Source organism: Camellia sinensis, chromosome 2, assembly GCF_055761805.1.
Source record: "Camellia sinensis isolate YWXY chromosome 2, ASM5576180v1, whole genome shotgun sequence".
In the NCBI taxonomy this organism is placed as follows: Eukaryota; Viridiplantae; Streptophyta; class Magnoliopsida; order Ericales; family Theaceae; genus Camellia; species Camellia sinensis.
In genome coordinates, this window is record NC_138962.1 from 188,204,622 (window position 1) to 188,231,278 (window position 26,657).

Consider the following 26,657-nt stretch of genomic DNA (forward strand, 5'->3'; position numbering starts at 1 on the left):
TATTGAACGGCTGAGATTAGTTGATTCGAAATAAAATTCTCCCCAAACAATTGTTAACTTTTATTTTATACAATCCCACATCAGGCAAAGAAGGAAAAAGTGAGTTGTTTCACTTACATAAACTAAATCTTATACTTCTATTTAATATTGTAGTGTTGTACATGCTTTAGTTCAAAAACATAACTTTCCTCAAAAACACGATTTTCCATTTAATATATGGGTATTTTATTTTAAAGTGAAAGATCCATATTAAATTACATAATTTGATACAAAAATTATGTATGATTTTTATTTATTTATATCATTATTAAAAAAATGATATCATGATATTTATTATGTCAATAAGATTACGCTCACTATATTTTTACATGATATCTAACGTGTGACATACACAATAATTGTTGTAATGGTTCCATATAAGTCTCATACATATTCATATTCCACCATTAATAGTTATGCGTGCTAAACAAAAAATAGTATAAAAATATAATAAATATAGAATTAATTCTTTTTTTAAACAAATTATTTTTTTTTTGATAATCTATTTTTTTGAACAATTTTAATGGTGTCAATTTATGAAAACCTCTCCAAAATTTTATATAATACAACATAATTCTAAAAAAAAATAAATAAATTCAAAGTTCAGTGGATTCAATTGAACCCACTACTTCATGCATAGCTCCGCCCATGTTTTTTTGATTATGTTACGTATTTTTGTGGTGTATATTATGTATTTTTACTTTCTTCCATTTAATTTAAGTTGCTGATAGTTCTTTTACATTTCCATTGATTTTCTTAATTGCTTGTTCTTTTGCTGAAGAAGTATTTGAAACTGAAAATTTTCACTTTCCTTTGTGAATTTTGTTGTCTACTGGCACCACTCTAATAGTGGCACAAGACATCTCAGTTAGAAGTGGAATTGCAGGGGTTTCTTTTTAGTATATGCTTCCATTTCGTATGAATGGATATGCTTGGTTGTGATCCTTTTATGAAATTTATGTGCCCATTTCTTTCGTGTAGTTGTAGACTGCTCATGCTTGTCAATCTCCATTTGCAAAATATCCATTTCCTCTGCTTTTTTATGTATCTCTTCCTGTAGTTTTTCTGTAATATCTTTCCTCTCAGATTCTAGTGCTAAAAATTTCAGCAACAAAGGCCTATTTCAGCAACAAATCTTGCTGCCCTTGGTTATTGATTAGAGCCTTGGATAGGCAGGCTTTTTGTTGTTTTTATGGTGCTTTTAGCCTTTACGTTTTGAACTGATATAGAAGTATTCTTTTTCTTCTTTTAGAAGCTAGCTATATCTATGAGGGCTGAGGGTGCTCAAAATTGTGACCCTATTGTGAACTCAACCTGGTATAAGTGACTGAACATCTAGTTCCAGGATTAGAAGGGGCAGTCACCCTCACTAAACATTACCAATGGTGTTTGAAACTACAGTAGTTAGCAGATAGTCCTAGGAAGATTGACTTTGGACATTTAAATTTTTCATATTTTGGTTTCAGTGGATAAAATTGCTTAAAAGTGATATGTTGGTTTAGGTGGATGAAATTGGTTAGAAATTGTACTGATGGCGAAGTCTTTGTGCATAATAGCATATAAAAAAAGAACGAATTGTTGGAAAATATTAATTTTTCAATGACTTTAATGGGAAATTCAAGTGGGTCTCAACCGCTGGTTGTGGTGGGTTCAAGTGGATTTAGATTCTTTACACTGAGATCTTTATACCACAAAAAGAATGACAAAAAATCATTAAGATTTAAATGAGAAATTGTCTCATAAAATTATCCTCATGAGGTTTTGGGGAAAGTGTGTAACAACCTATCCCACGTTGTTTATAGAAACAAACATTAATGGGTATTTAAATCCCTAGTTTAGCCTAAAGGTGTGAGCCTTTTGAGGCATCCAAATTTTTCGGACAAAATGGAGTTATCAATACTTCAAGGATGGACTTAGACCAAAACTATGGTCTAAGTTGGTTATCAAAAAAATAGAGACCGGGGCTCGTAGATCTTGAGGCTTGCTGGAATGGATAAGATTTGGGCTTGGCGCAAGTTGGTGCCCCCACAAACCTTACTCTTTTTTTGACTTAGGTCAGTTGATGGTTGCTACAGGACCTTGTAACCTTTGTGTTGAATGGTGGTTTAATCACAAAATTGAGTCTGCATTTGTTGCCTAGCCTTCATGGTTGAAGGCTCCTTCCCTTTCCTTCCCATGTGTATAAATAGAGACCTCATTCTCTTGTTTTCCTACCTAGAAATTCCAGAATTCTTTCGTTATTCTGTCTTTACAATATTTCTTCCAAGTGTGAGAGAGTACTGCTATTGTTTTGTTCTCCGGAGCTCTACTTAGAAGGTGCCCCCTGTTGTAGCTATCAACTTTCGATGTATCTTGAAAGACAGACACTGATGTACTTCCAACACCCATCGGTGATGCGACAAATCTGTTTGAAGGAAACTATATGATATACAGGCTTTGGTTTGCTTCATTTATAATTTTGTTCATTTTATTTTTAGAATTTGCTTCATTTTACTTCTCTATTCTTCAAGTTGTAATGTCCAATTTTAGTAGTTCTATTATTACTACTTTGTAATTCAATTAATAAATCTGAGTCTCTTTTATTTTTAGTTAAACACCAATTTTATACAACAATGTTAAAAGAGATTATTTGTGTTTCAAAAAAGAAGACTAAAAACAGATTCTTTTTATAAAGTATATTATAATAGTTTTATTTTTCTGGAAAAATTATATATGTTCCTCAATTTACTTGTTCTCTAAATTTTTCTTATTTAAAAAAAAATAAAAAAAAATAATAATCAGCTTGTTTGTTTTCATTTTTCAAAAAATACTTTTTAAAAAATTCTACATTCTTATTTTCCGTATTTTTTTGTTTTTATTGAATTTTTTTAATATTTTAAGCAATTTTTTTACTTTTTAGATACACCTAACATAAATACACTTAAAAAGTAAAAAAATTATATAAAAAAATCTTTTAAAAATTCACTAAATACCAAAAATACAAAAAAAAAATACAAAAATTCAGTATATTTTTTGTATTTTTATATATTTATTAATTTTTTAAAATATTGTTTTACAAATTTTTTACTTTTTAGATACATCTAGGTAAGGTGCATTTAAAAAAGTAAAAAAAATGTTTAAAATTTTAAAAATATTCACTAAAAACAAAAAAACACGAAAACTAAAAAATTCAATTTTCAAAAAACTTAATTCAGAAAACTCAAACCAAACACACTGAATAATAATTAGAACAAGTTGTTTTGGTTTTAGTTTTGTTTGCCTATTTCTTTCTAGTTTTATTTGGTATAACTTAAAATTAATTTAATTACTATCATGCCCCGTATTTTATTATTCGGATAACACTACCAATATTCATTAATTAAGTCTATTTACAAATGACAATTCATCCTTTGATAAAATGATGAATAAATAAATACACATGTTCCATCTCATTACACAACAGTGTCAGTTACATACAAATAAAATAAATACACAGAGGCTTACAATAAATATGATGGCGTTGTCCTTTACAAAGTATAAAACTTGGCCAAAGAAACAATAAAAAACATTACAGCTCATCACCACTTTATAACCATGTCAAGATAAAACTTCTTGTTTGATTCTCAAGTCCAAAAACATTCCCTGTACACATGTACAGGTAAGGAGTGAGTAAAGCACTAGCTCACAAAACAATCTCATATTATATGTTAGAATTTACCTACACCTACCACCACCTACTACCACACCTACTACACCTACCACCAATTTACCCTCACCTACTCCTCACCTACTACCCAAACCCTCTCCTATATAATGAGCCACTCTGATTTGTAATATAAGATATCAAGATACAACAATCAATAATACATAAATTTTTACATGGTATCAGAGCAAGGTTAAGAACCTGGTATTTTCGCTTCACCGGCGGGCGGCAGCCTCGCCTTGGCCGCCCGCCGGACCTCTCATCTTCAAACTCTTTCTGCATGACTTCCATCACAGTGAAGGCACAAGCCCTGTTCAGATCCACCTTGCCAGTTTCAATCATCACCTTCAGCCTCACCCACTCCTTGAATTTCTCAATGCCCAACAAAAACTGCATGATGGACCCTTCGGAGAGGTTTTGAAATCTGCCCAGGAAGCAATAGTTTTGCCTCCATGGGTTGCTCTTGCTATTCGGTTGAGGCCCGGTGTCTGGGAATACATCCGAGTGAATATTAATGCCCTTGTTGTTGAGGAGTTGAGCGTCCCGGAGTATCTTCATTTCAAAGAAGAACTTGTTGAAGGACCTCGCAATGGCAACTTTGTTCTTGAGTTGGATTTTGAACCATTCACCGCATCGTTTCCTCGCCCAACTCTTTCAAAGTCAATTGGGAATGGAGTTGAGTTCCTCAACAGGCACCTCTCTGCAAAAATGTTCCATGACAAGGAAAGCATGCTACCTCCATTATTTCCAACCCACAGGCTGCTCTCTCTCTCTCTCGGTCTGAACAACCAACAATGCCGTCGCCGGAACTCCACGGCCACCGCCAAAAGAACCACCAACAGAGGCGGAGGCCGCCAGCGACGCCTCCGACACAATCACATCTCCGCCGACACCTGGCTTCACCGGCTGTAGCAGTAGTTGAAGTTTGATCCAGCGATTGACTGGGTACCTCACCATTTTCCCCTGCAATGCGCTCTTCACATTCTTTGATCAAGTTGGTGAATCTCAAATCTCACTTGACCGATTTCTCTCTCTCTCTATGAGAGCCATGTTTGTTTAAAAGCAAAAAACACAAAAACAAGTGTGAGTGGATCTGACACTCCACTTCCTTTTCCTTTCCTCACCAAACCAGCTTTCACACTTGCACTCACGTGATTTTCTTTTATCTATTTCTTTTAATTTTTAATTCCTTCCATTCTCCAATAAAATAATTCTTCCACAGAACTCCCACAGAGGCCTATATGTCACACACCCACCTTTTTTTTTATTATTTTATCACACAAGGGAGACAGTCCCATGTGAACCATTCACACGGTTTTCACTTCCCCAAACAAAAATAAATAAATAAATAAATAAAATAAAATACCATAAAACAACAAAGCACAATACACTCATTTTATTCATATCGGGATCAACCTCGATCCACATTTTACACAAAAAAAAAAAAAAAAAATACACAAAACATCACAACCACAACAGCTTTGTTTTCTTTTCTGCAGCCGGCCACCAACCGACCTCACTTCTTCGCCTATTCCGCCGGTCTTTTCTTCTTGCCTCCGTCCTGGGCGGTCCTTGACGGTGCTGCCTCCGTGCTTCCTCGGTCACCCAGCAAGTTGCCTCCTGCCTGCTCCTCCACTGCAGCATATGGCGGCCCTCCAAATCGGAACATTACGGTGGCCTTCCGCTTCAGCTCCTTATTTTCCGCCTTCAGCACACTTATCTCTGCTCGCGCATCCTTATACATACGTTGGAGCAGAGCCAGTTGGGCGTTTAAATGCTGCACCTTATTTGTCCTACTCTGCAGCCGGTTCGACAAGTTTGTAACCGCAGTCATGGTTTCCACACATGACTTCAGCGTATACTGATTGGCCTCAATATCAGTTTGCACCGCCATTTTTTGCTCCACCGACCGCATCGGAAAGTTCAACGGAGCAAACTCCGGGGCGCTTGGTTGAGGTTCCAGTGCCACCGCACCAGTTCTCTCTCTTGTTGACTCGTTGAGGTCGGGAAAGAGGGTGAGCAGTCCACGGGAAGACGAAGACGAAGCCATTTTCTGGGCAACAGAGTGTTATACAGAATCTCTCTCAGCAATCTCTCTCAGAATATCTCTCACAGGTGTTTTTGTCTCAGCCTCAGCCTTCGTCTTGGTTATATAGCCAAGGCAGACACGCGCATCGCGCGACGCCAGCCGACAACACGGGCGCGCTAGCCAAGGCGCTCACGTGCCTCACCATCATGCCCGGCACACCTTTTGATAAGTTAGGCACGCCTTTTGATGGCACGCCTTTTTATGGATTGGGCACACCTTTTGATGGCACGCCTTTTGATAGATTGGGCACACCTTTTGAGGGTGCAACTTTTTATGGGTCCGACAAGACTCTATAAACTGTCCCGACATTGATTCCGGTTAGCTCCTTTATGGGTCCGACAAGACTCTATAAACTGTCCCGACATTGATTCCGGTTAGCTCCTTTATGGGTCCGACAAGACTCTATAAACTGTCCCGACATAGATTCCGGTTAGTTTCTACAAGGGTCCGACAAGACTCTGTAAACTGTCCCGACATAGATTCTGGTTAGTTTCTACAAGGGTCCAGCAAGACTCCGTAAACTGTCACAACATTGTCTGCTACAACGGTCCGACATGACCCCATAAACTGTCTTCTACATCGGTCTGACACCGCCATCCAGTGTCCTCTACACCGTTATGACACCACCATACAGTGTCCTCTACACCGTTATGACACCACCATACAGTGTCCTCTACAACGTTATGACACCCCCATACAGTGTCCTCTACAACGGTCTGACACCACCATCCAGTGTCTTCACCAACGGTCTGACACGACCATACAGTGTCTCATATCCTCTTTTATTTTTATGTATTTTCTTGTTTTGTTACTCTCTCCAAACTCAAGTTGGTTAGTTTCTATCCTCCTTGAGTTTGCGGGGGGTTGTTAGAATTTACCTACACCTACCACCACCTACTACCACACCTACTACACCTACCACCAATTTACCCTCACCTACTCCTCACCTACTACCCAAACCCTCTCCTATATAATGAGCCACTCTGATTTGTAATATAAGATATCAAGATACAACAATCAATAATACATAAATTTTTACATTATAACATTAAAATACATGCGGACCCAGCGATACAGTGATACCATACATATATATAAAGTCATATCATCCCATATCCTTGTGATTTTATTACCTAATTCCTCAAATCCAAGTTTAATTAATTAACCACAATTAGTTAACTTAAATAAATCAACATGCTTCAATGTTAACAATACATCTTTTTCAAAATGAATGCGATGCCAAAGTTTATAATACGAGTTATATGCATGTCTTTTCTTCAAAGCAAAAAATAGACAGTAATACACACACTGGGAATCTTTAGGTACGTGTCGGCAAGTAGGTTATGCAAGCACTACCAATTGTCATATTTACCGGTATTAACTAGAAGGCTCAACACCTAACTATGCGGATTTCTAAACTTTCACCACGGACACACAGGCCAACTTAATTACCACAACCCACACCTCCTAATCAGATTCACCACGGTATTCACCAATTTTTCTCAAAATAAACTTTTTCAATGCACGAGTATAAAACACTCGAATAGATGCAATACATAAGTGAATTAGTTTCAATCAACCTGAGTCTTATGTAAGTTCTACAACAATCAATACTATCCCCCACTGATAGCCTAAGCAGTTATCTCTAATGTATTAATCAAAAGATAACAACATGGATATACAATTCAACATACAACCATAACTTGGAATCCCGCATTATTCCCAACATTAGAAAATAATCCATATTTCACATTTTAAAGACAAATTTTCAACACTTATACAACTTTCCATTAAATTCAACATTTTAAAGGAGTAATCAATACTCGATATTCCAAAAGTTTCATAAGAGTTTTTCAATCAAATCCACAATTTTAAAACCAAACATAATCTTTTCCCAATAATCCAACAACTCCCAAAATATTAACATTTAGGTTTTTTTTTTTTTTTTTTTTTTTTCCACAAATTGGGGCTTTCTCACTTTCAAATACCAACATGTAATTTTATATACAGCAAATACATTTAATAGCAAGATTATAGGTAATCAACTCCCAATTTAACCAACCCTCAATTTACAAATCAAGTATCTCATATATGAATTTGAGGTTCAAAAATACATATTAGCATGCTCAAACTAGTAAAACTAATAATCAATTTCCTAATTGTTTTGACTCACACAAAACTTTCAATCAACTCTGTTCCACCTCAACCTAGATAACCAATATGATTTTCATCTAATCTCATACTTATTGAATATTACCATTCCTATCCTACTATATTAAAAGCTATAGTATAATCTTAATAATACACTTTTAATCATAAAGGATATAAACTTTTAACCAAACTAATTTAATCCACTAAATTAGTAAGTTTATTATATTCACAATTTTCCAAAGAAATAATATCGAACATAATATGTCTCATCTTTCAAACATAATCATATTTCATACCAAGCTACTCAAATAGCCAATTTTCGCCAAATTCTCAACAAATAATAATCTTCACAACTTTTCTAAAATTAACTAATCAACATGATATTTACATCAAAAATCAAGAAATTGTCCAAGAGTAAACTTTTTAAGGTTAGGAGTTCAAAAGTCCACATTTCATCTTTTCATTTTCACAAAAAAAAAAAAAAAAAAAAAAAGAAAAAAAGAACAAAACCTAATCATCAATATATCACCATTCATAAAATACCATGAATACAACACTTTAAAAATTTTTAATCCCAAAATAACTCTATAATTTCAACTTAACAATATACTCAATATTCATTATCATCCATTTAAACAAACAATATTGTACACCAATATCTTCAACATAAAGATTTTTAGTACACATAATGAAAGCAAAATCTTCAAAAAATCCACCCATGTGGCTGGCCATACTAGGTGCATATATATATATATATATATATATGTACTTTTGATACACTTTGCATGATTTGAGGATGTAATTATAACCCTAGTACCTTAGTATCCCAAAAAATGGAGATTTTGTTTGTACTTTCCATTCAATCTCAACAAACATTCATAAGTAGATCATGATTAGCACCTAATTAGGCACCTTAATCATCCTCCATTCCATTCAATCATAACTAAATCCAAACTATTCAATTCATTTCCAACCAATGAGCAATATAAACTTTTCACACTATTTTTCCTATAAATACCCCCACCCCCTCTATACTTTGAGCATCAAAAACACACCCACACACCCCTATATCCAGATGAGAGAGAAAGAGAGAGAGAGAGGGAGAGAGCTTTGGTGGTGGAGGAAAGAAAAATAGAAGAAATCTTGAGCTAGCACTTCTTTTGGCTAGGACTTTCAAGTCCTTCGGTCCAGAAATAGTTGACAAAACCCAGAATGTGCCTGAAGAATTCTTAATAAAGTGCTTCATTAATGGACCTACATATGAAATTAAGGCTGGTGTGCAAGGGTTCCAACCCTATACCATGGATCAAACCATTGGTTGAGCTTTACTACAAGAGATGAGCAATTGGAGCACCAATTCTGAGATCAAATCTCATGGTAAGAATTGATTTTTGATGGAAGTGCTGGTAATCAAATACTTAATTCCAAGACAGTTTTTGATTTTTAATGTGATCCAAATATGCATTACAATGAAGCAAAGGAATTAGAAGAGGGTGTTTTAAGTTGGAATGATGAAGATAGTGATTATAAAAAGTGATGATTCAAAAGTGATAGCTAAAAACAGGGGAATTATTATCCAAGTTGACGATGTATTGAAGCCAATGAAGATTTTGACAGAAAGAATCATTGTATCAAGTATGCTGGGTACGAGGAAGAATCTTATGATGGAAAAAAGTCTTGGATGGACGGATTTCTAGCAACAACAGCCACAACAGTTCAGATGATGAGTCGTATACAAATAAGAAGAATGTGGTGGTGGTAGTACAATTGGGGAAATTAAAAGTAGATGTTCCAAATCTAGATATGAAAACTCACTATCTTTTCCATTTAGAGATTGTGTCTAAATAGAAGATTCCTAAATCTGACAGTTCATCAGTGAAAAATGACAAATGTTCAAGCATCATTGAATTGGGAATTAAAGCAAACGAAAAAATTCAGATTTCAGGGATTTCACTAGATGTGTTGGCTATGGGACATCAAGCCAAGGAGGTTAAAATGGCTTTTATCACAGATCTGAATTCAACAATTTCTCTAGTTACAATGAATTTTGTAGCACAATATGATGAAGAAACAATTAATGTTGACATCTATCAGTTGTCTGTTTGTTCTAGAAGGCATAAAAAAGTTTCTGCCAGTTTTATTTGCTTATTTCCACTTTGCTTGCTTCGGTGAGACTTGGGACCCTGGTGGATTTGAGTGTCATTGTATTTCAACTTTGGACACAAGGTTGAACTTGCAGAGAGGCCTGTGGCCTGCCTCTATACAAGCTACAAAAATCCAGCGCCTTATTTGGATTCAAGCAATAGCAAATAATCTTTCAAATGGGAGAGAGTCTGTGGCTCAAAAACATATTTGTTTTGGCATTTTAATGCAGAGACAAATTGAGCAGCTGTATGTGGGGTCTAGCAGAATTGATACAATGACCATATGGGATTTTCTTGTTATGCAGGAGCTAGAAGTGAAACATAAGCAATGGCCTAATCTTGCTTATCAGGTCATCATTTTGCCTCTCCTGAAGTCATTCATAGAGGCACAATTTGAGGCTTTGACTAAACAAGCTGCAAGGAAGAAGTCAGATAATGTGAAGAGATTTTTTGTCATCTATGTCTTCTGATGTTTCTGTATTTGATACCAACCTTAGTCGTCTCTCACTCTAGCTTTTGTAATAACAGAAGGATGGAGAATAATATAATGAGGACTTAGGGTTTTATCCTATCTTTTGTATATGCATATAATTGACTTCCAAAAGTAATTAATCTCTTTTATTTATTTATTTTATTTTATTTTTGTCTCTCCATTAATTTACATAAATTAAAATTATTAGATCAAATTATAGTTTACCATAATTTTCCTCTTAAAAAATAATAATAAATTTTAAATTGTAATTAAATAGATAATTAATTAATTGAAATTCTGGTTCTTACACATGTAACATAGAATTGGATTTATGAGAAGGAATACCAACATTGACATGGTTCAGATGATAAGCATGCAGCGTGCGTAGAGATACGAAGCATTCATGAAACTTTTTGGATTCATCAATGCAAACTGAAGAAAATTGTTATGGGCGTGACTTGAATTCAATACAGATTATGTTCATCACTCATTGGGACCACATGACCCAAATAATTGCTAGGTCCACTATTTGCATTTGGGATATTTTGTCCTGGTTTGATTCTTTTCAGACCCTTGTATATATTGGATTATTTTGGGATTTTAGGTTTGATGGTCTTTTGCAGATCTTATGTAAGAGATGGTTGAGTTCAAAGAGCTGGCTCATTGTAATCTTTATATTTCTAGTGAAATTCACTCATCACTCTTCACCCATGGAAATAGACTTATAGCCAGACCACATAAATCATTTGTGTGCTTGTGTGTTAATTTCCTGTTTATTATTTCTTGATTTCTGTTTTTGCCATAAAAAAACACCATTTTTTAATAGGGTATTTTATTGTTTGGCTTATTATGAAAAGAAAAAGGTAAGCCTGATAGAGAAAGAGGGTTAAAATGATAAGAAAAATCATAAATCAGTCCTGACTAGGGCAAGAAAGAAAGAGTGAGTGGAACAAATGAGGAAGAACGTAGCATGCAAAAAGACTCTTTTTTGATTTTATTTTTCCCAATGCAAAATCAAGATAATATACAAATCTAAGGAAGTCTAGCAGCACAGAAATAACGCATTGGAGTGAGCATTCTACAAGACAACCCTGAATTTCTGAAAGAATGGGAGGCCAACAACCAACATTGACATCTTTGCTTTATTTTACTTTTTATTTACTATTTATTTATTTATTTATTTATTTTATTGGTACTGGGGTGTCGGGATCAAAGCCCAACTAATCCTCAGGGGTGCACAAGCCCTTAGCAATGAGTTTTCCAAAAGTGTACCATGTTTAATTCAAAGGTTTTTCCCCCAGTCCGATGGCCCCAAGAAATTGTTCACACCTAAGAGGTTTCGATCCGTAAACCTTCGAGGGAGCACATCCCCAAGACCTTGCCACTAGGCCTACTCCTTGGGGTTACTTTTCTTATTTCTAGTTTTGAAGTTCTTTTGCCCACCAAAGCTGTCAGACTCATAGAACAAAAGTAGGCATAAGGAGTCTATGTTGTTTGATAGTATATAAAATAGAGTCAACAATACAATCAACACAATGATACGAAAAAGAAAACTGCAAGGCCATTCCTTGGAATCCTGAATTATTGGCACATTTTAACACTATGAGCACCATATAGTCCTCTGAAATACAATGAAAAACATGATTCCCCTAATTCAATTTCTAGAGGATGCATACACTTCAGTCAAGAATTGCTTTCTGAGGATCCCTGAATTCTAGATAACATGACATTCATGTAAACAGGCAACTGCAGATGACAGTTATTCAAAGGTAACTTCTAAACAGACTCGCACAATTTGTTTTTACACCCACCAGATGCAGTGAGATCCTTCCACCTTATGAAAGAAATTCATGTACCGTTGGTGTAGAGAGATTCTTTCGGTGTATTTTCCATCTCCCTTATTCAATGGGGTAAAACTTGCAGGTGTAGAAAAATGTAGAAATGGGAAAGGACATGGATGATCTAGTCTATTGCTTATTGAGGTGAAGTAAGGCAAATAAGCAATTATTAACCCAAGGCGCCCAAGTACAACAAGTTTACTTTTTCTCCAGAGAAAATGCAAACCTACTCAGAAATGTACTTACAGTGCCTGCATATATGGCATAAAACAAGAGCCAAAATATGACAATACAAAGCGAAACAAGAGTAGGAAAAAAATATATTAAACAAAGGTGGCATGTAAAAATAGCAGTCAGCTAATGTAGAATCACACGCAACCGGAGACAAAGATGCTCACCTCAAAGTTAAACTTCCTCCTAATCCCTGTCTAGTAAAATCCCATTTATGCTCCAACTGAGATGACCAACGCCCAGGAATAGAAAGCAACTTCTCAATACAATGCAATTGAGAAGTGCAGTAGCAGCTAGAATGAATATACAATCCCTGCAAAATTAAAATGAGAAATGAATATTAAAAACAGTTTCTGTTGTTCAGAAGTATATGACGACAGACAACTAACTGTACTAGGCCCTAGAAGTTGAGAAAGGCTTTAGATGTTCATCCTGACTTGGATAAAGTTTTTCATAAGGCAGCACTGACATAGGTATCCATTCGTGCCCCACATTATTTTTCATTCAAGAGTTCAACCACCAAAATATTCATGAACACCATAGACATTATTCTTGTGCCTCTACATCCATGATTTATTGGCAGCCTTCTTCCAGATGGAAGCTGAAGTCTCAACAAATCCAGAAAACAAACCTTTGATTTAGAGGCATATGTAACTACAGCATAAAATCAAACCAAGAAAAGATTTTAAAAAAGAAAAAAAAAAAAAAAGGCATCTAAATATATATATATATAATGTCTCTGATTGGGATGAAAAATGATCAGCTTGTTGTTCCAGATTAATAAAAGGCATCAAGAAGCTCATACTAGAATTTAGGTTGGCAAGAACAAACAAAAATAAAAATAAAAAGAAACAAAAAAACAACTTTCAGCAGGATGTGGATGCACTTGTAAGTGAAACAAAATGATTATGAAAAGTAATATTAAAAATAATAACCTGAAGCCAGATTGGGAGTGCAAAAGGCAACAATTGTTCAGCATCTCAATGAATTTGTATTTTGTTCAATTACAATTGCCCGATATCCTTCCATGTCAAATTCCTCTGATATAGCTAACAGGTGGAGATCTTGATATTCAACCCACTAGGGAATTTAGGCATCCTGTGACAACAGTTTTTTTAAACCCAATTTCCTCCAATTTTGCAATTTGTGCAGATTCAGTGCGTGCAGCTACTGCATTATAGACTCTGATAATGTGTTGCTTCCAGACACAGGCTTTAATTTGTTGCATGACTTGATTTTGACAGTCATGGGACTTTGTGGTTGCTGCAATGAAGTGACAATAGTTTCAAGCATGGGGCAACTCTCAAGAATCAAAGTTTCAAGTTGCCGGCTTCCACTGTATATGTTCTTCAAATCAACAACATTGGAAATCCATAAAGTCTGCATACTTTCAGCCAATCTGATAGTGTCTTCTAATTTCTGCAGTTTTGGACACTCCCATACTTTTAGAGTTTGTAGAGAGGGCAATTTGCATCCAACGCTCGTTAGTTCTGGTAATTCCCACAGATATAATGTCTCCAGATTTTGCAATTTGGGCTCTGCAGATGATTGTTCAAATACAGTCTCCAATTTATCACAAAATCTGACTTGAAAAACTTTGAGGTTTTCTGGCAGCTGGGATGACGAGAAAACAGTTGAAAGCTTAGGACAACAGTCAAGATATAGACATTTAAGCTTTTGAAAGCTCCGACAATGCAAGTTCCCACTGTATATACTACTCAAATTTTTAGCATTTGAAATCCCTAAAATTTCTAACCCCAGTTCAGCGATATCATCTTCCTTTCCTGCTTGAAAAACACCCTCCATTTTTGTGCATCTCTCAATCCAACAGGCTTTGATTGCCTGAAGGCTGGAAACACCAATATCAGAAAACCATTTGTTGAATGTGTTATTGATAAAAAACACACAGTCAGCATTGCAGAGCACATCCCCTACACCACCGGGGAAAAGATCGAATCCATGTATCTCCAGTGATCGTTGCTCTTTAAAACAATCAAATTCTGCAGTCTGGAAGAGGATATCTCTGAAAATATGGTCATTTCTATAAGAATATGTATCCCCCTTCTTATTTTTCCCTTTGGTAGGATGGACACATAAATGAAATTGAGTCTCCAGTAAAGAGGGATTTTTCTTTAAAATTTGAAGAAACTGAATACCACTCACAGCAATGTGAGGATTGTCAAAACTGGACATGCTCCACTGATTAGGATCATCCACTTCTGGCAGGGACATCATATTTCTGCTCTCAACCCCTTGTATTTTTTCCGTGTGTGGCAGATCAAGGCACTCAAGATGAGTCAACTTTGAGATTCCATAGGGAAGCTCTTTGACAGTGGTCCCCAACAGATCAATCATTTCCCCATGCATAAACCCTTCCAAGTTTGAACAACCCCTAAGGAGGAGCTGTTTGAGGTTGCTAAAATTCTCAAGGGATGGTATATGAGTGACTGCTGTTCCAGAAAGATCCAGAACCTCAAGGCTCATGAGCACTTCCAAATCTGGCACTGTTGGTAAATCCTCACAACCTCTTATAGATAGCTGACGAAGGCTTTTGAGGTTTGACATGGATGGCAACCATCCAATCTGGGTTTCAGAGAGGTCAAGAATTTGAAGGTGGCTCATGCGCTCCAAAAAACCAGCCCCAATTTTCTTCAAAGAACTAACACCACATAAATTTAGCTCCTTAAGATTTGATAGAGTTTCTAGAGGTGGAAGTGCTTTCAAGTTGGTACAGTTAGAGAGGTCAAGATTTTGAAGGCAAGACATCTGCTCAAAAGATGTATCTTTTATCTCTGTCAAAGCAATACAGCCCGACAATAATAGTTGACGCAGGTTTTTAAGCTTGGAAACTGAAGGAAGAGTTTTTATTCCAGTTTTCGACAGGTTGAGAATTTGAAGAAAAGACAGATGGCTAAAGAATTGATCTTCAATTTCAACCAGACTTGAGGTACCTGAAAGATCAAGTACCTCGAGATCTTTAAGTGCTTCTGTTAGAATTTACCACTCACCTACTACCTCCACTATCTTTCTCCACACCTACCACCTCCACTATCACACACTCCACTACCATCCACCTCCACTATCACACACTCCACTACCATCTTCTCCTCTATATATAGGAATTGTAATATACAGAATAAATAACAATCTTGTAATCAATCAATCAATATTACATAAGTTTTAACATGGTATCAGAGCAAGGTTAAGCACTTAGTCTTTTTTCGCTTCACCGGCGGGCGGCAACCTCGCCTTGGCCGCCCGCCGGACCTCAACTTATTCCGCTTATTTTCTACATATACCTGCCATCACTAGCTGTAACAAAGTCTAAGCCCATCTGCAGGCACAAATGAGCTTGCTCCGGCACCGGTTGCAGGGGTTTCTGGTTCTGCTGCACTTGCCGTTTCGATTGGATCTCTTATTGTGGCTCTAGTGGCTGCATCATTTCCTTTTATGTGTGTGTAGAAAGACAGAGAAGAAAGTGTTCTCAGAGTTGACCACAGCTTGCCTCTTAGCAATCTGACCTACAAGCAAATCCCCAACCTTTGTATACGCCACCACAGACGGCGTCGTTCGCTGCCCCTCGGAGTTTGTGACGATTACAGGCTTGCCTCCCTCCATCGCCGCCACAGCCGAGTTCGTAGTACCGAGATCGATCCCTACTATCTCAGATCTATCGCGATTCACTGGCTTCTCTCTCTCTCTCTCTCTCGCTTGCTCGGCTCTGCTTCGAAATCCGCCGCGAAGAAGATAGATAGTAGTATCTAAGCTCCTCTCCCTCCCTCTTTCTCTGTGTGCTCCGAAAACCCTCTCTTTCTCTCTCAAGATCCTTTTCACGAGGTGAAGAGCAAGCGAGAAAAGAAAAAAGAGAATAAGGATACCAACCTCTATGGTCGGGAGTCCCTGGTCAAGTATCAATGGCTGACATTGTTAAGATGGGTAGAATGCATGGCAAGACTTCCAGCACAACAAACTCATCGCAGTATGGTGTCAATCACCACCATGTTCAGGCACCTCGATCCAATGTGTCACATCACGATTCACGTTCCTCTGATGATCATGTATCTAAGATAGATAGTAGTATCTAAGCTCCTCTCCCTCCCTCTTTCTCTGTGTGCTCCGAAAACCCTCTCTTTCTCTCTCAAGATCCTTTTCACGAGGTGAAGCGCAAGCGAGAAAAGAAAAAAGAGAATAAGGATACCAACCTCTATGGTCGGGAGTCCCTGGTCAAGTATCAATGGCTGACATTGTTAAGATGGGTAGAATGCATGGCAAGACTTCCAGCACAACAAACTCATCGCAGTATGGTGTCAATCACCACCATGTTCAGGCACCTCGATCCAATGTGTCACATCACGATTCACGTTCCTCTGATGATCATGTATCTAAGGTCTCAGAGTTCAATCCTGAGCCAGGAGTTGGTTCAGGCCATCATGTTTCTCCCACTTTACTTTTTCCACCACCCACACCACACAACCCCTTTCTTTTCTTTTCTTTTCTTTTCTTTTCTTTATTCTCCACTCACCAAACATTTTTCCTCACTTTTGCACCTCCCCACGTTGCTCCACTTTTTTTCTTTTCTTTTATTTTATTTCTTTATTTATTTCTTTTATTAAAAAAAAAAAAAAAAAAAAAAAAAAAAAAAAAAGCTCTCTCTCTCGGGTTGCATTTTGCAGGGGGGGCAGCTGGGCACCCATACACGAGGTGCACACCCATCATCATCTTTTTCTCTGTTTTCTTTCTCTATTTTATTGTATTATTATATTTTTTTTTTTATTATTAAAAAAACATAAAAAAACAAACACATAAAAAAAAAAAAAAAAAAAAAATCAAAAATAAAAAAAACCATAAACAGAAACAGCAGAAGAAGAACTGCTACCACACTCATTTTATTCCTGTTGGGGCTCACCCCGATCACCATTTTACAACAACACAAAAAAAAAAAAAAAAAAAAAACAAAAACAAAAAAACACAAACCAAAACAAAACACCCACACCCACAGTGGGCTTTTTCTTCTTTACTCTGCTGCAGGTCTCTTTTTTTTGCTTCCGTCCTGGGCGGTCCTTGACGGTGCTGCCTCGGAACTTCCTTGTCCACCACGTACGTTCACTCCCCCATACTCCTCCACTGCCGCATATGGCGGCCCTCCAAATCGGAACATCACGGTGGCCTTCCGCTTCAGCTCCTTGTTTTCTGCCCTTAGCACGCTTATCTCTGCTCGCGCATCCTTATACATGCGTTGGAGCAGAGCCAGCTGGGAGTTTAAATGCTGCACCTCATTTGTCCTACTCTGCAGCCGGTTCGACAAATTTGTGACCGCCGTCATGGTTTCCACGCATGACTTCAGAGTATACTGATTAGCCTCAATATCAGTTTGCATCGCCATTTTTTGCTCCACCGACCGCATCGGAAAGTTCAATGGAGCAAAACCAGCGGTGTTTGGTTGCGGTTCACTGGCCACCGCCCCAGTTATTTCTCTTGTGGGCTCGTTCAGTTCTGGAAAGAGCGTGAGCAGGTTCTGGGTAACTGGACGGGAAGAATAGGCCATGTTTTTGAGTTGCTAAGTGTTTCAGAGAAGGGTTGGTTTCCGGGTGTTTCAAGATTTGCAGAGACAAGCTCTCCGAGCGTTCAGAGGTTTCAGACTCGTATGCACAGCCTTCGCCTCAACCTTGTTTTAAATAGCCAGGGCCAGCCACGCGCATCGCGCGCCTCTTGCCGCCCGACAAACTGGCACGCCTTTTCATGGCACATCTTTTGATAAAGTGGGCACGCCTTTTGATGGCACGTCTTTTGATGGCACGCCTTTTGATAAAATTGGGCACACCTTTTGAGGGTGCACCTTCTACAACGGTTAGCTCCTTTATGGGTCCGACAAGACTCTGTAAACTGTCCCGACATAGATTCCGGTTAGTTTCTACAAGGGTCCGACAAGACTCTATAAACTGTCCCGACATTGATTCCGGTTAGCTCCTTTATGGGTCCGACAAGACTCTGTAAACTGTCCCGACATAGATTCCGGTTAGTTTCTACAAGGGTCCGACAAGACTCCGTAAACTGTCTTCTACAACGGTCCGACATGACCCCATAAACTGTCTTCTACAACGGTCCGACATGACCCCATAAACTGTCTTCTACAACGGTCCGACACCACCATACAGTGTCCTCTACAACGTTATGACACCCCATACAGTGTCTTCACCAACGGTCTGACACGACCATACAGTGTCTCCTATCCTTTTTTATTTTTATGTATTTTCTTGTTTTGTTACTCTCTCCAAACTCAAGTTGGTTAGTTTCTCTCCTCCTTGAGTTTGCGGGGGGCTGTTAGAATTTACCACTCACCTACTACCTCCACTATCTTTCTCCACACCTACCACCTCCACTATCACACACTCCACTACCATCCACCTCCACTATCACACACTCCACTACCATCTTCTCCTCTATATATAGGAATTGTAATATACAGAATAAATAACAATCTTGTAATCAATCAATCAATATTACATAAGTTTTAACAGCTTCAATGCAAGGTAGTTTTTGTAGCCGAAGGCAATGTTTTATAAAGAGATGATGAGCATTAAGCTCAAAAGGTAGTTTTTCTAAAGGAGTTTGTGATATATCAAGAATTTTAAGGCCACTAGAAAGTTTTTGTGACTGCTCATGGAATTCCTTACACTTTATAGCACCTGAAAGATCAAGAGTTTGGAGACTAGTTAGTAAATCAGTTTTGGGTAGTCTATCTAGGAGTTTACAGCCACGTAGTGAGAGATGGGTAAGCTGTCCAAGATCTTTAAGTTTTGGTATCCTGTTAATAGAGGTATGTGAAAGATTAAGCGTCTGAAGTTTTGGAGTGTGTCGAAAGGTTTTGTCGATAAATTTTGTCAAAGATGTAGCACCAGAAACATCAAGCACCATGAGATTTTTGAAATTTTTCATACTGTCTATTGTTTTGAAGCAAGAACACCCTCTAAGAATGAGCTGGCGTAATTCTTTAAGGTTGTAAAGAGATGAAGGTAAAGGATCAGCCTTCAGTTCGGATATATGCAAGCTTTGAAGCTGGAGCATATGTGCAAAAAAATCATCTGGAATTGTTTTCAAGGAGCTAGCATTAGATATCTCAAGAACAGTCAATCTTGTAAGTTCAAACTTGTGGTCCATCTCCACCAAAAAATCACAACCTCTGAGAACAAGCACAATAAGCTGGCTCATTTTAGACAAGAGTTGTGTCAGTGATTTGGCAGTCGGGTTGAAAAGGGCAAGAACTTGGAGTTCCTCCAACCCAGAGAAACTATCAAGGATTTCCAGACAACGATTTCCATTAAGGAAAAGTGTTGACAGTTTCTGCCCCATTTTAGTTGAACAAACTGATTTTATCATTCCATCTGCTTGACTGATTCTCCCAAAGCCTTCCCACTCACCATCCTCAAACAAATAAGCCAAGCCAAGACTGGTTGTCCCCTCACAGTCCTCAAGCAGATTAGCCAAGCCAAGACTGGTTGTCCCTCCGAATCCACAGTGGTCAAAGTCATCCAAATTTACAATTGCTTGGCCACTGTCCATGACAACATAACCACTATCCAGTTTTTTCAACAATTGACAATCCACAAGCTCCATGAAAACAGAATGGCCCTTTTCATATGCCTTCTCCATACAATCAACATGCCCAAGGTATCCTTCCAATATCCAGTAAGCTATCAACTCACTGTAATGAATGCTTCCACGGTTGCGAAAGAAGCGACTACCATGCCGACAATAGTCAATTAAAACACTCCTTGGTAACATGTCATACCCATTGTGTAGTAGCCATGCTAAATTATAGTTTTTACTATCAAATTCAAATGCTTCTTTCAGAGCACTCTCAAGCATCTGTGTTCCGGAATCACATTGAACAAAATAACTGAAGGCTTTTGCCATCAACATAATTGCAGCAGGAAAATATTTGGTCTCTTTTATGAATTTTTCAGCTAAATCTTTAATGACTGGGTCTTCATAAACTCTTCTCCCAACCCTATCTCGAAATAAGGACAATGACTCTTCCATAGACAAGGGCTTCACCAGAATCTCATCTTTGGATCCCGCAGGAGCATTTGTGCTAGTGATTAGAACCTTGTATGAACTTACATTGGGAAGATTCAGCAGAGTTTCCAATTCGGTCATTATCTGTCCTTCCTTCATTTTGTTTCCCTCATCATCCAAAATTAAAAGAACCTTCTTCTTCTCAAGGGATTTAGCTATCATCGTTTGCAAGTCTTCATGGTTCTCCTCCTCCTTTTCCTTCTTTTTGCTATCCTCAGCTTCCCACTCGTCAGCAATGGGTAGGAGAGACAATTGACGAGCAATACTCTCACTAAGAGCTGTCCCATGATATTTTCTGTTGCAGAATACCCAGAGAGCAATCTCAAATAAACCCTCTTTAATTGCATGCTTACTTAACTGTTTAGCTGTCCATGTTTTCCCAACTCCGGAAACCCCAACAAGAATAATTTTCTCTACACCCTTTTCCCTGAACATATCAACACCCCGCTGAACCACAGTACTAGATGCCATTGCAGAAAGAATTCCACTACAAAAATTTCATAAAGGAATTAATACAAAATTTGGAAAAATAAATTAATAACATAAAAATTGAAGATAGCAGCAAGTTCAGGTTTTGTCCAAGTTTAGATGCAAATGAACAGGACCATCCCAACATTAAATGTTGCATGCCTCCATTTGACTTGGGCTGTATTGTAAATACCTAAAAAACACAAACATTTGGAGGTTCTATGTGTGTTGGACATATATTGGACACATTCATTGGATACTTTTCGGTCCAACACATCGGACATGCATTGCAACATCCCTCATTATTTTTTTAGAAATGGACATTCTTCAAATTGTTAGGGGGACATTCAGGCACTTATCCATCTTTGAGACAATCATGAAACACGATGCAAGTTTAAAACAATGCCCAAATAGTACACATAACTGTGTGTTTGGCAGGGAGAGATTGGGCACACACCGAACCTTTGGGATCTAATGATAAAATAAAAATAATGTGAATTTATACAGATTAACACCTATATCTTTAGAGTTTTTAATTTTTCGGAATTTTCAATCCCACAATTTCCAAAGTTTTTTATGGTAGAGCTTTCTAAAATAGATATTAGGATTTGTTTGTTATTCTTTTCCAATATGTAAAACTAGCAATGAACTCATGCAATGCATGAATTAAGAAAATATTTTTGAAAGAAATAATTAGGGACAATTATTTTATTACTTTACGTATATATTTGAAATATTACATTATATGTAAATTATTTATGATCACAATTGTTTCTTAAATTTTAATTGATAGGAAAAAGGTATATAATGAATATAATAAAAAAACTTATTCGCGGATTAAATGCAAGGGAATGACTATTTTAAGTTACATTTTTTTCATATGCATTTAGAATAATTACATGAAATTAAGTTTAGCATTAGGCATTTGGTACTAGAGTAATGCATGGTTTTTATCACAACAAACCAAATGTTTGTTTGTAAAATTAATTGAACCAATGAAATTTAGTTTATCTTGGCTTGGACCTACAACTTTATATCATAGACATTGCACCCTAAAAATTAGGGCAAAAAATTTTAGTCTAGAGTCATTTGACTCATACTAGTACCTAATTACCTTTTGATTTATTATAATAATTTTAACGATTAATTACCTATAAGTCCTATTTGGTGACGTTATGTTAGGATAAGTCTCATGTGAAATTTCTTATCCCAAGAAGTCCTTTTTTCCAATTGTTTTTATTGTGAGATGATTTTGCCCTCAATTAAAAAGGGAAAGGAGCCAGATATGTGCTGATGCAAAAGCTTGATGATATGACAAAATATCATTTATGTATTTTAAAATTTAAAATTTCATAATTTTCATATTAAACATCCGCTTTTTTATAAAATCTATATTTTAGAACCTACTCATCGAGATCTATCAAAGAGAAGTTATTTAGTGCTCTTGGGGCATGGTCAGGTGGTACCATCAAAGAGATGTGTTTGTGGGAGGAGTGGGGCTTACAATTTTGTGTTGGGGCATAGAGGCATGTTGTTTGTTGATTGATGGATGACATTACGTGATGCACCTAGAGCACCTAATAATTTTTCTTTCAACTAGGCGCACTATTTGCATGTATGGGTATTTCTGGAGGAAAAAAAACACTAACAAGACTAATAGGAATAAAATATCATAAGTAGGACCTAACCCCCAACAATTCTATAAAATAGGACTTCTCACTAAATGCCTCTAATTTTAACACGTCAATATAATGTCTGCATATCTTGATCCGATAACCTAATATCTATGTTACATAGATTTAGGTACGGGTGTCAAGTGCAGATGCATACCTAGAGGTGGATCCATCAAAGCTCAAATTTAAAAGTAAACAGACTTGGCAAAAATTTTATTTATATTTTTTAATCTATTATATGAGACAAAATGGTGTTATATGTGACATTTAATGTCAAACAAAAATTTTACTCATTATATAGCAATTATACAACAATACATATATATAATGATAGTGTTAAATACACATATATAAGAAGCACCCAATGGAAAATATTGGATACATATCCCACACCCTTATCCAAGTGTTGGGTGTCTGACATATGGGTATTTATTTTTCAGAGTCCATGCAACATAGCCTAATATAATAAGATAAAGCGCATGACAATTAGGTTGGATTATTTAAATCAAGTGGGTTACTTCGTGCATATATCAAATTAAGAATAACTTCTTAATAATTAGGATGCATTCATTTTTCATTCATTTCTTTCTAGTTTTTGTTTTTAATTTTTCTTTATATTTTAATGAAGAAAATTTTCTCTTCGATTGAAAATAAAATGTAGCGTCAATAAAATTCAATAAATAATTATGGTAATTATAAATAGAAAAAATATATATATCATATAAAATCACTAACTTTATTACATACTCAATGATTGTATGCTAAATGGTCTCAATCAATTGTAGGGTATAGATTATGCTGGAAATAGCAATATTGTTTAAGCTCCTTTGCAACTTTTGCGTCCTCCCCTAAGAAATAGAGAGCGTGACAATAAAGTCAACTATTAATCTTTAATAAGTTGATAATATAAAGTTTGAATAAGATCATATTGAAACACCTCCACACTTAATCCATTACTCTTTAAAAATAAATAAAATTAAAAATAAAAAAAAACAAAAAAAAACAATGTTAAATAAATCAACCTCCTAAAAATGTTATATAATATAAGCTTAAACCTAAACTATCTTAAATTTTGCATACAATTTTTTATTTCATAGATCAAAAGAGTTGTAATTATTAATTTACCCCTTACGTTTTTGGCAATTAGTCATTTATCAAGTTTTTATTACAAATTAATTAACCTTCATTAAAACTTTTCAAATTAAATGAATTTCCCCCTTGATTTTGGATTTTTGGGTTTACAATTTTACCAATTTTAGAAATTGTTCATCATTTCTTAAGGCCAAAAAAAAACAAAAAAAAGATTCAAATGACCTATGGCTGCCAATATATATTGAGGTAACAAAAATTTATTGTTTTGAGGTATATCACATGTTCTCTACCCAGACCTAATACAAGCACAATAGCATGAGACGAGTACAATGAGGATCAAACTGAGACATAGCAGCTCCAGCACACATTGATTTTGCACCTTCTAACATCTCAAGTTGAGAATTCTTGTCTGGTTTTTACATTCACTATTTTATGTTATACATTCCTTATCAATTCTTCCCCTCATTCCTTTTCTCTTGGGCATCTCACTTGGAATGCAAAGCATTCTTTTCAATCTTGTACTAATAAATTCAGTAGATTGAACACCACCCGATGAAAAAAAAAAAGGAAAGAAAGAAAACTACAACAAATAACCTACGTCAACGGACACTTTCTTTTAGTTATAGTTCTACAACTATATAAATAAATATAACGAGAAACTTTCGTGTTTTTTGTTAACCCCTCTCATGTTCTAGGCTACACCTGCGAACTGGGACAACAAATTGATTGACTATTAAGTGCCACTGTGCCACCCTATAACTAGATAGACTTGCCTTGCCTTCTTAGAGAGATATAGCCACCATAGACTTGCTCATTCATAGGGCTATGATCAGGCTAGGATTGCCAAGCGGTCTGGAGATCTAGTTAACGCTCGGAAGGAGTACACTGATATCCTTCAGATATACATATATAAATATATATAGATACATATATTGGTGTAAATTTTTACATTTGGTTTCTATTTTTTTCTAGTCCACAATGAAAATTATGCATGAACCCAACTTATATTTATCCCTTCTTCCAATTGATTCTATTTTTAATTGTAATATATATCTTTGTTACATGAATTATATTGTTTCAATCAATTTTACTAATCAAACAATTCACATTAATGTAATTATTTAAGTCTTAATTTTAATTTTATTTTGTTTTTGAATTACACTATTTCTATCAATTCCACTTATCAAACAATTCACATTAATTCATGTCTTTTAATTCTCAATGTAGTCATTTCAACTTCACATTTCAGATTCTTTATGACAATCTTAGTTTCGTATCATGAAAGATATTTAAATTCATTCATTTCAAAAATTGCTTTCATTTTTTTGTAAATAGTTGACAATTTTTATGCCCAGGTTTCATTTTTGTTTTTATATTCAATGCATCATATAATTCATCTAAACATTAAAACATTAGCCTAAAATCACATGCCTATCCAATGATTCTCATTTTAAAAACTACTAAAATTGGTTAGGAAATAGACCCAACAACATATGTTAGATTATTTAACACTCCCCATACCGTGTGACCCTATCTCGCATGTTGAGAGACAAACAAAAAAGTTGAACAGAGTCCATAAATACACACAAAGTACAAAATAATAAGAGAAATTACATAAATATCCCCATTGTTTCAACCCATTAACAAATTACACACTACATTTTATTTTGTCAGTTTAAACTCTGTATTTTTAATTCATATAGTTTCAATCCAAACTAACAGAGAATGGAAAATTTAATCCTTTTACCAATCTCCTTTTGGATAATTTTTCAATTTAATCCTAGTTCCGGTGAGTGGCATTGTTGTTGTCATAACTTGGGGCAAAAAGGGAAAGAAGAAGGAGAGTGACAGCACAATAAAGAGAGAAAGAAAAGAGGGAAAATAGAAATTATGAGAATAAATTAAAAATATTAACCTTTCTCTATTAATTCTAATTAACAGAAATGGGCAAATGGTTTGAATTGACATCGCATTGAAAGATCAAGGTTTAATTTGACAAAAAAAATTAGAATAAGAGGGTTTAATTCATTGCAAAGGTCAAACCTTGATGTTTATTTTGTAATTTCCCCTGAAAATATAATGGGAAAACAAGAGTATACTATAAGACTTGAACTCCAAAAATTTTTGGAACCAACTACAATTTTTTTTAGAACACTTGGTGATCTAACACAACAAATGTAAAGGTGATAATCATTTAGTCTGTGTATAAATTCCAAAGCATTGGCGCGACGCTAACCTAGAAAGGCTTATACATGCATTATTATAATCAAGAACAATCTTACAAATGTATAAACAGATTTATCTGCTAAGAAATTAATTATAGAACTAATATTTGCCAAGGAAATAATATTAGTAATTTGACTTGAATGGAACTCAAAACTGTCAAATTGCAATTTTATTTTATTTTTCTAGGTGTACTTACAAATTTGATCGGGACGATGTACTGACATAAACAGGGGAAAAAATGTGTTGGATCATGAGAGAGAGAGATAGAGAGAGAGAGAGAACCTAGAAAGCAAGAGGGCTCCTTTACTCCTCTTTCGTCTTCAAAGTTGCTCGGATCGGCAAAGTTGGTGATGCTTCATATTAGTCAACTGGAGTCGCATAGAGGTAGAAGCGAAATACTAACTATGGTCAATTCAACCATGATTAATATTCCTACCCCAGTTTCACATTTTTTTTTTCTTTTTTCATAATAAGTG

The 26,657-nt window shown here is 36.0% G+C and overlaps 1 protein-coding gene across 3 annotated transcripts; it reads right to left on the bottom strand.

Annotated features, from left to right (window-relative positions):
* Positions 1 to 3,404: 3,404 nt before the first annotated feature.
* Positions 3,405 to 26,623, bottom strand: LOC114297248 (putative disease resistance protein At4g19050). Of its 3 annotated transcripts, XM_082916380.1 has the most exons (4): positions 26,378 to 26,623; positions 13,582 to 21,209; positions 12,814 to 12,959; positions 3,405 to 3,660 (listed from the first exon to the last, which is right to left on the bottom strand). In XM_082916380.1, the coding sequence occupies exons 1-2, from the start codon at positions 26,431 to 26,433 to the stop codon at positions 19,133 to 19,135; spliced, it is 2,133 nt and encodes a 710-aa protein (XP_082772506.1). In that variant the 5' UTR covers positions 26,434 to 26,623; the 3' UTR covers positions 3,405 to 3,660; positions 12,814 to 12,959; positions 13,582 to 19,132. The 3 variants fall into 3 exon arrangements, with proteins under 3 accessions (XP_082772506.1, XP_082772505.1, XP_082772507.1); XM_082916379.1 differs by lacking the exon at positions 3,405 to 3,660 and having other exon boundaries at positions 12,528 to 12,959; XM_082916381.1 differs by lacking the exon at positions 3,405 to 3,660 and having other exon boundaries at positions 12,528 to 12,959; positions 26,464 to 26,622.
* Between the last annotated feature and the right edge of the window lie 34 nt (positions 26,624 to 26,657).

Coding starts and splice junctions, on each gene's coding strand:
- LOC114297248 (XM_082916380.1), bottom strand. CDS start 26,433: ATGATCCAACACATTTTTTCCCCTGTTTATGTCAGTACATCGTCCCGA. Junction 21,210..26,377: donor ACATCGTCCCGATCAAATTT/GTAAGTACACCT, acceptor AAATTTTTGTAG/TGGAATTCTTTCTGCAATGG.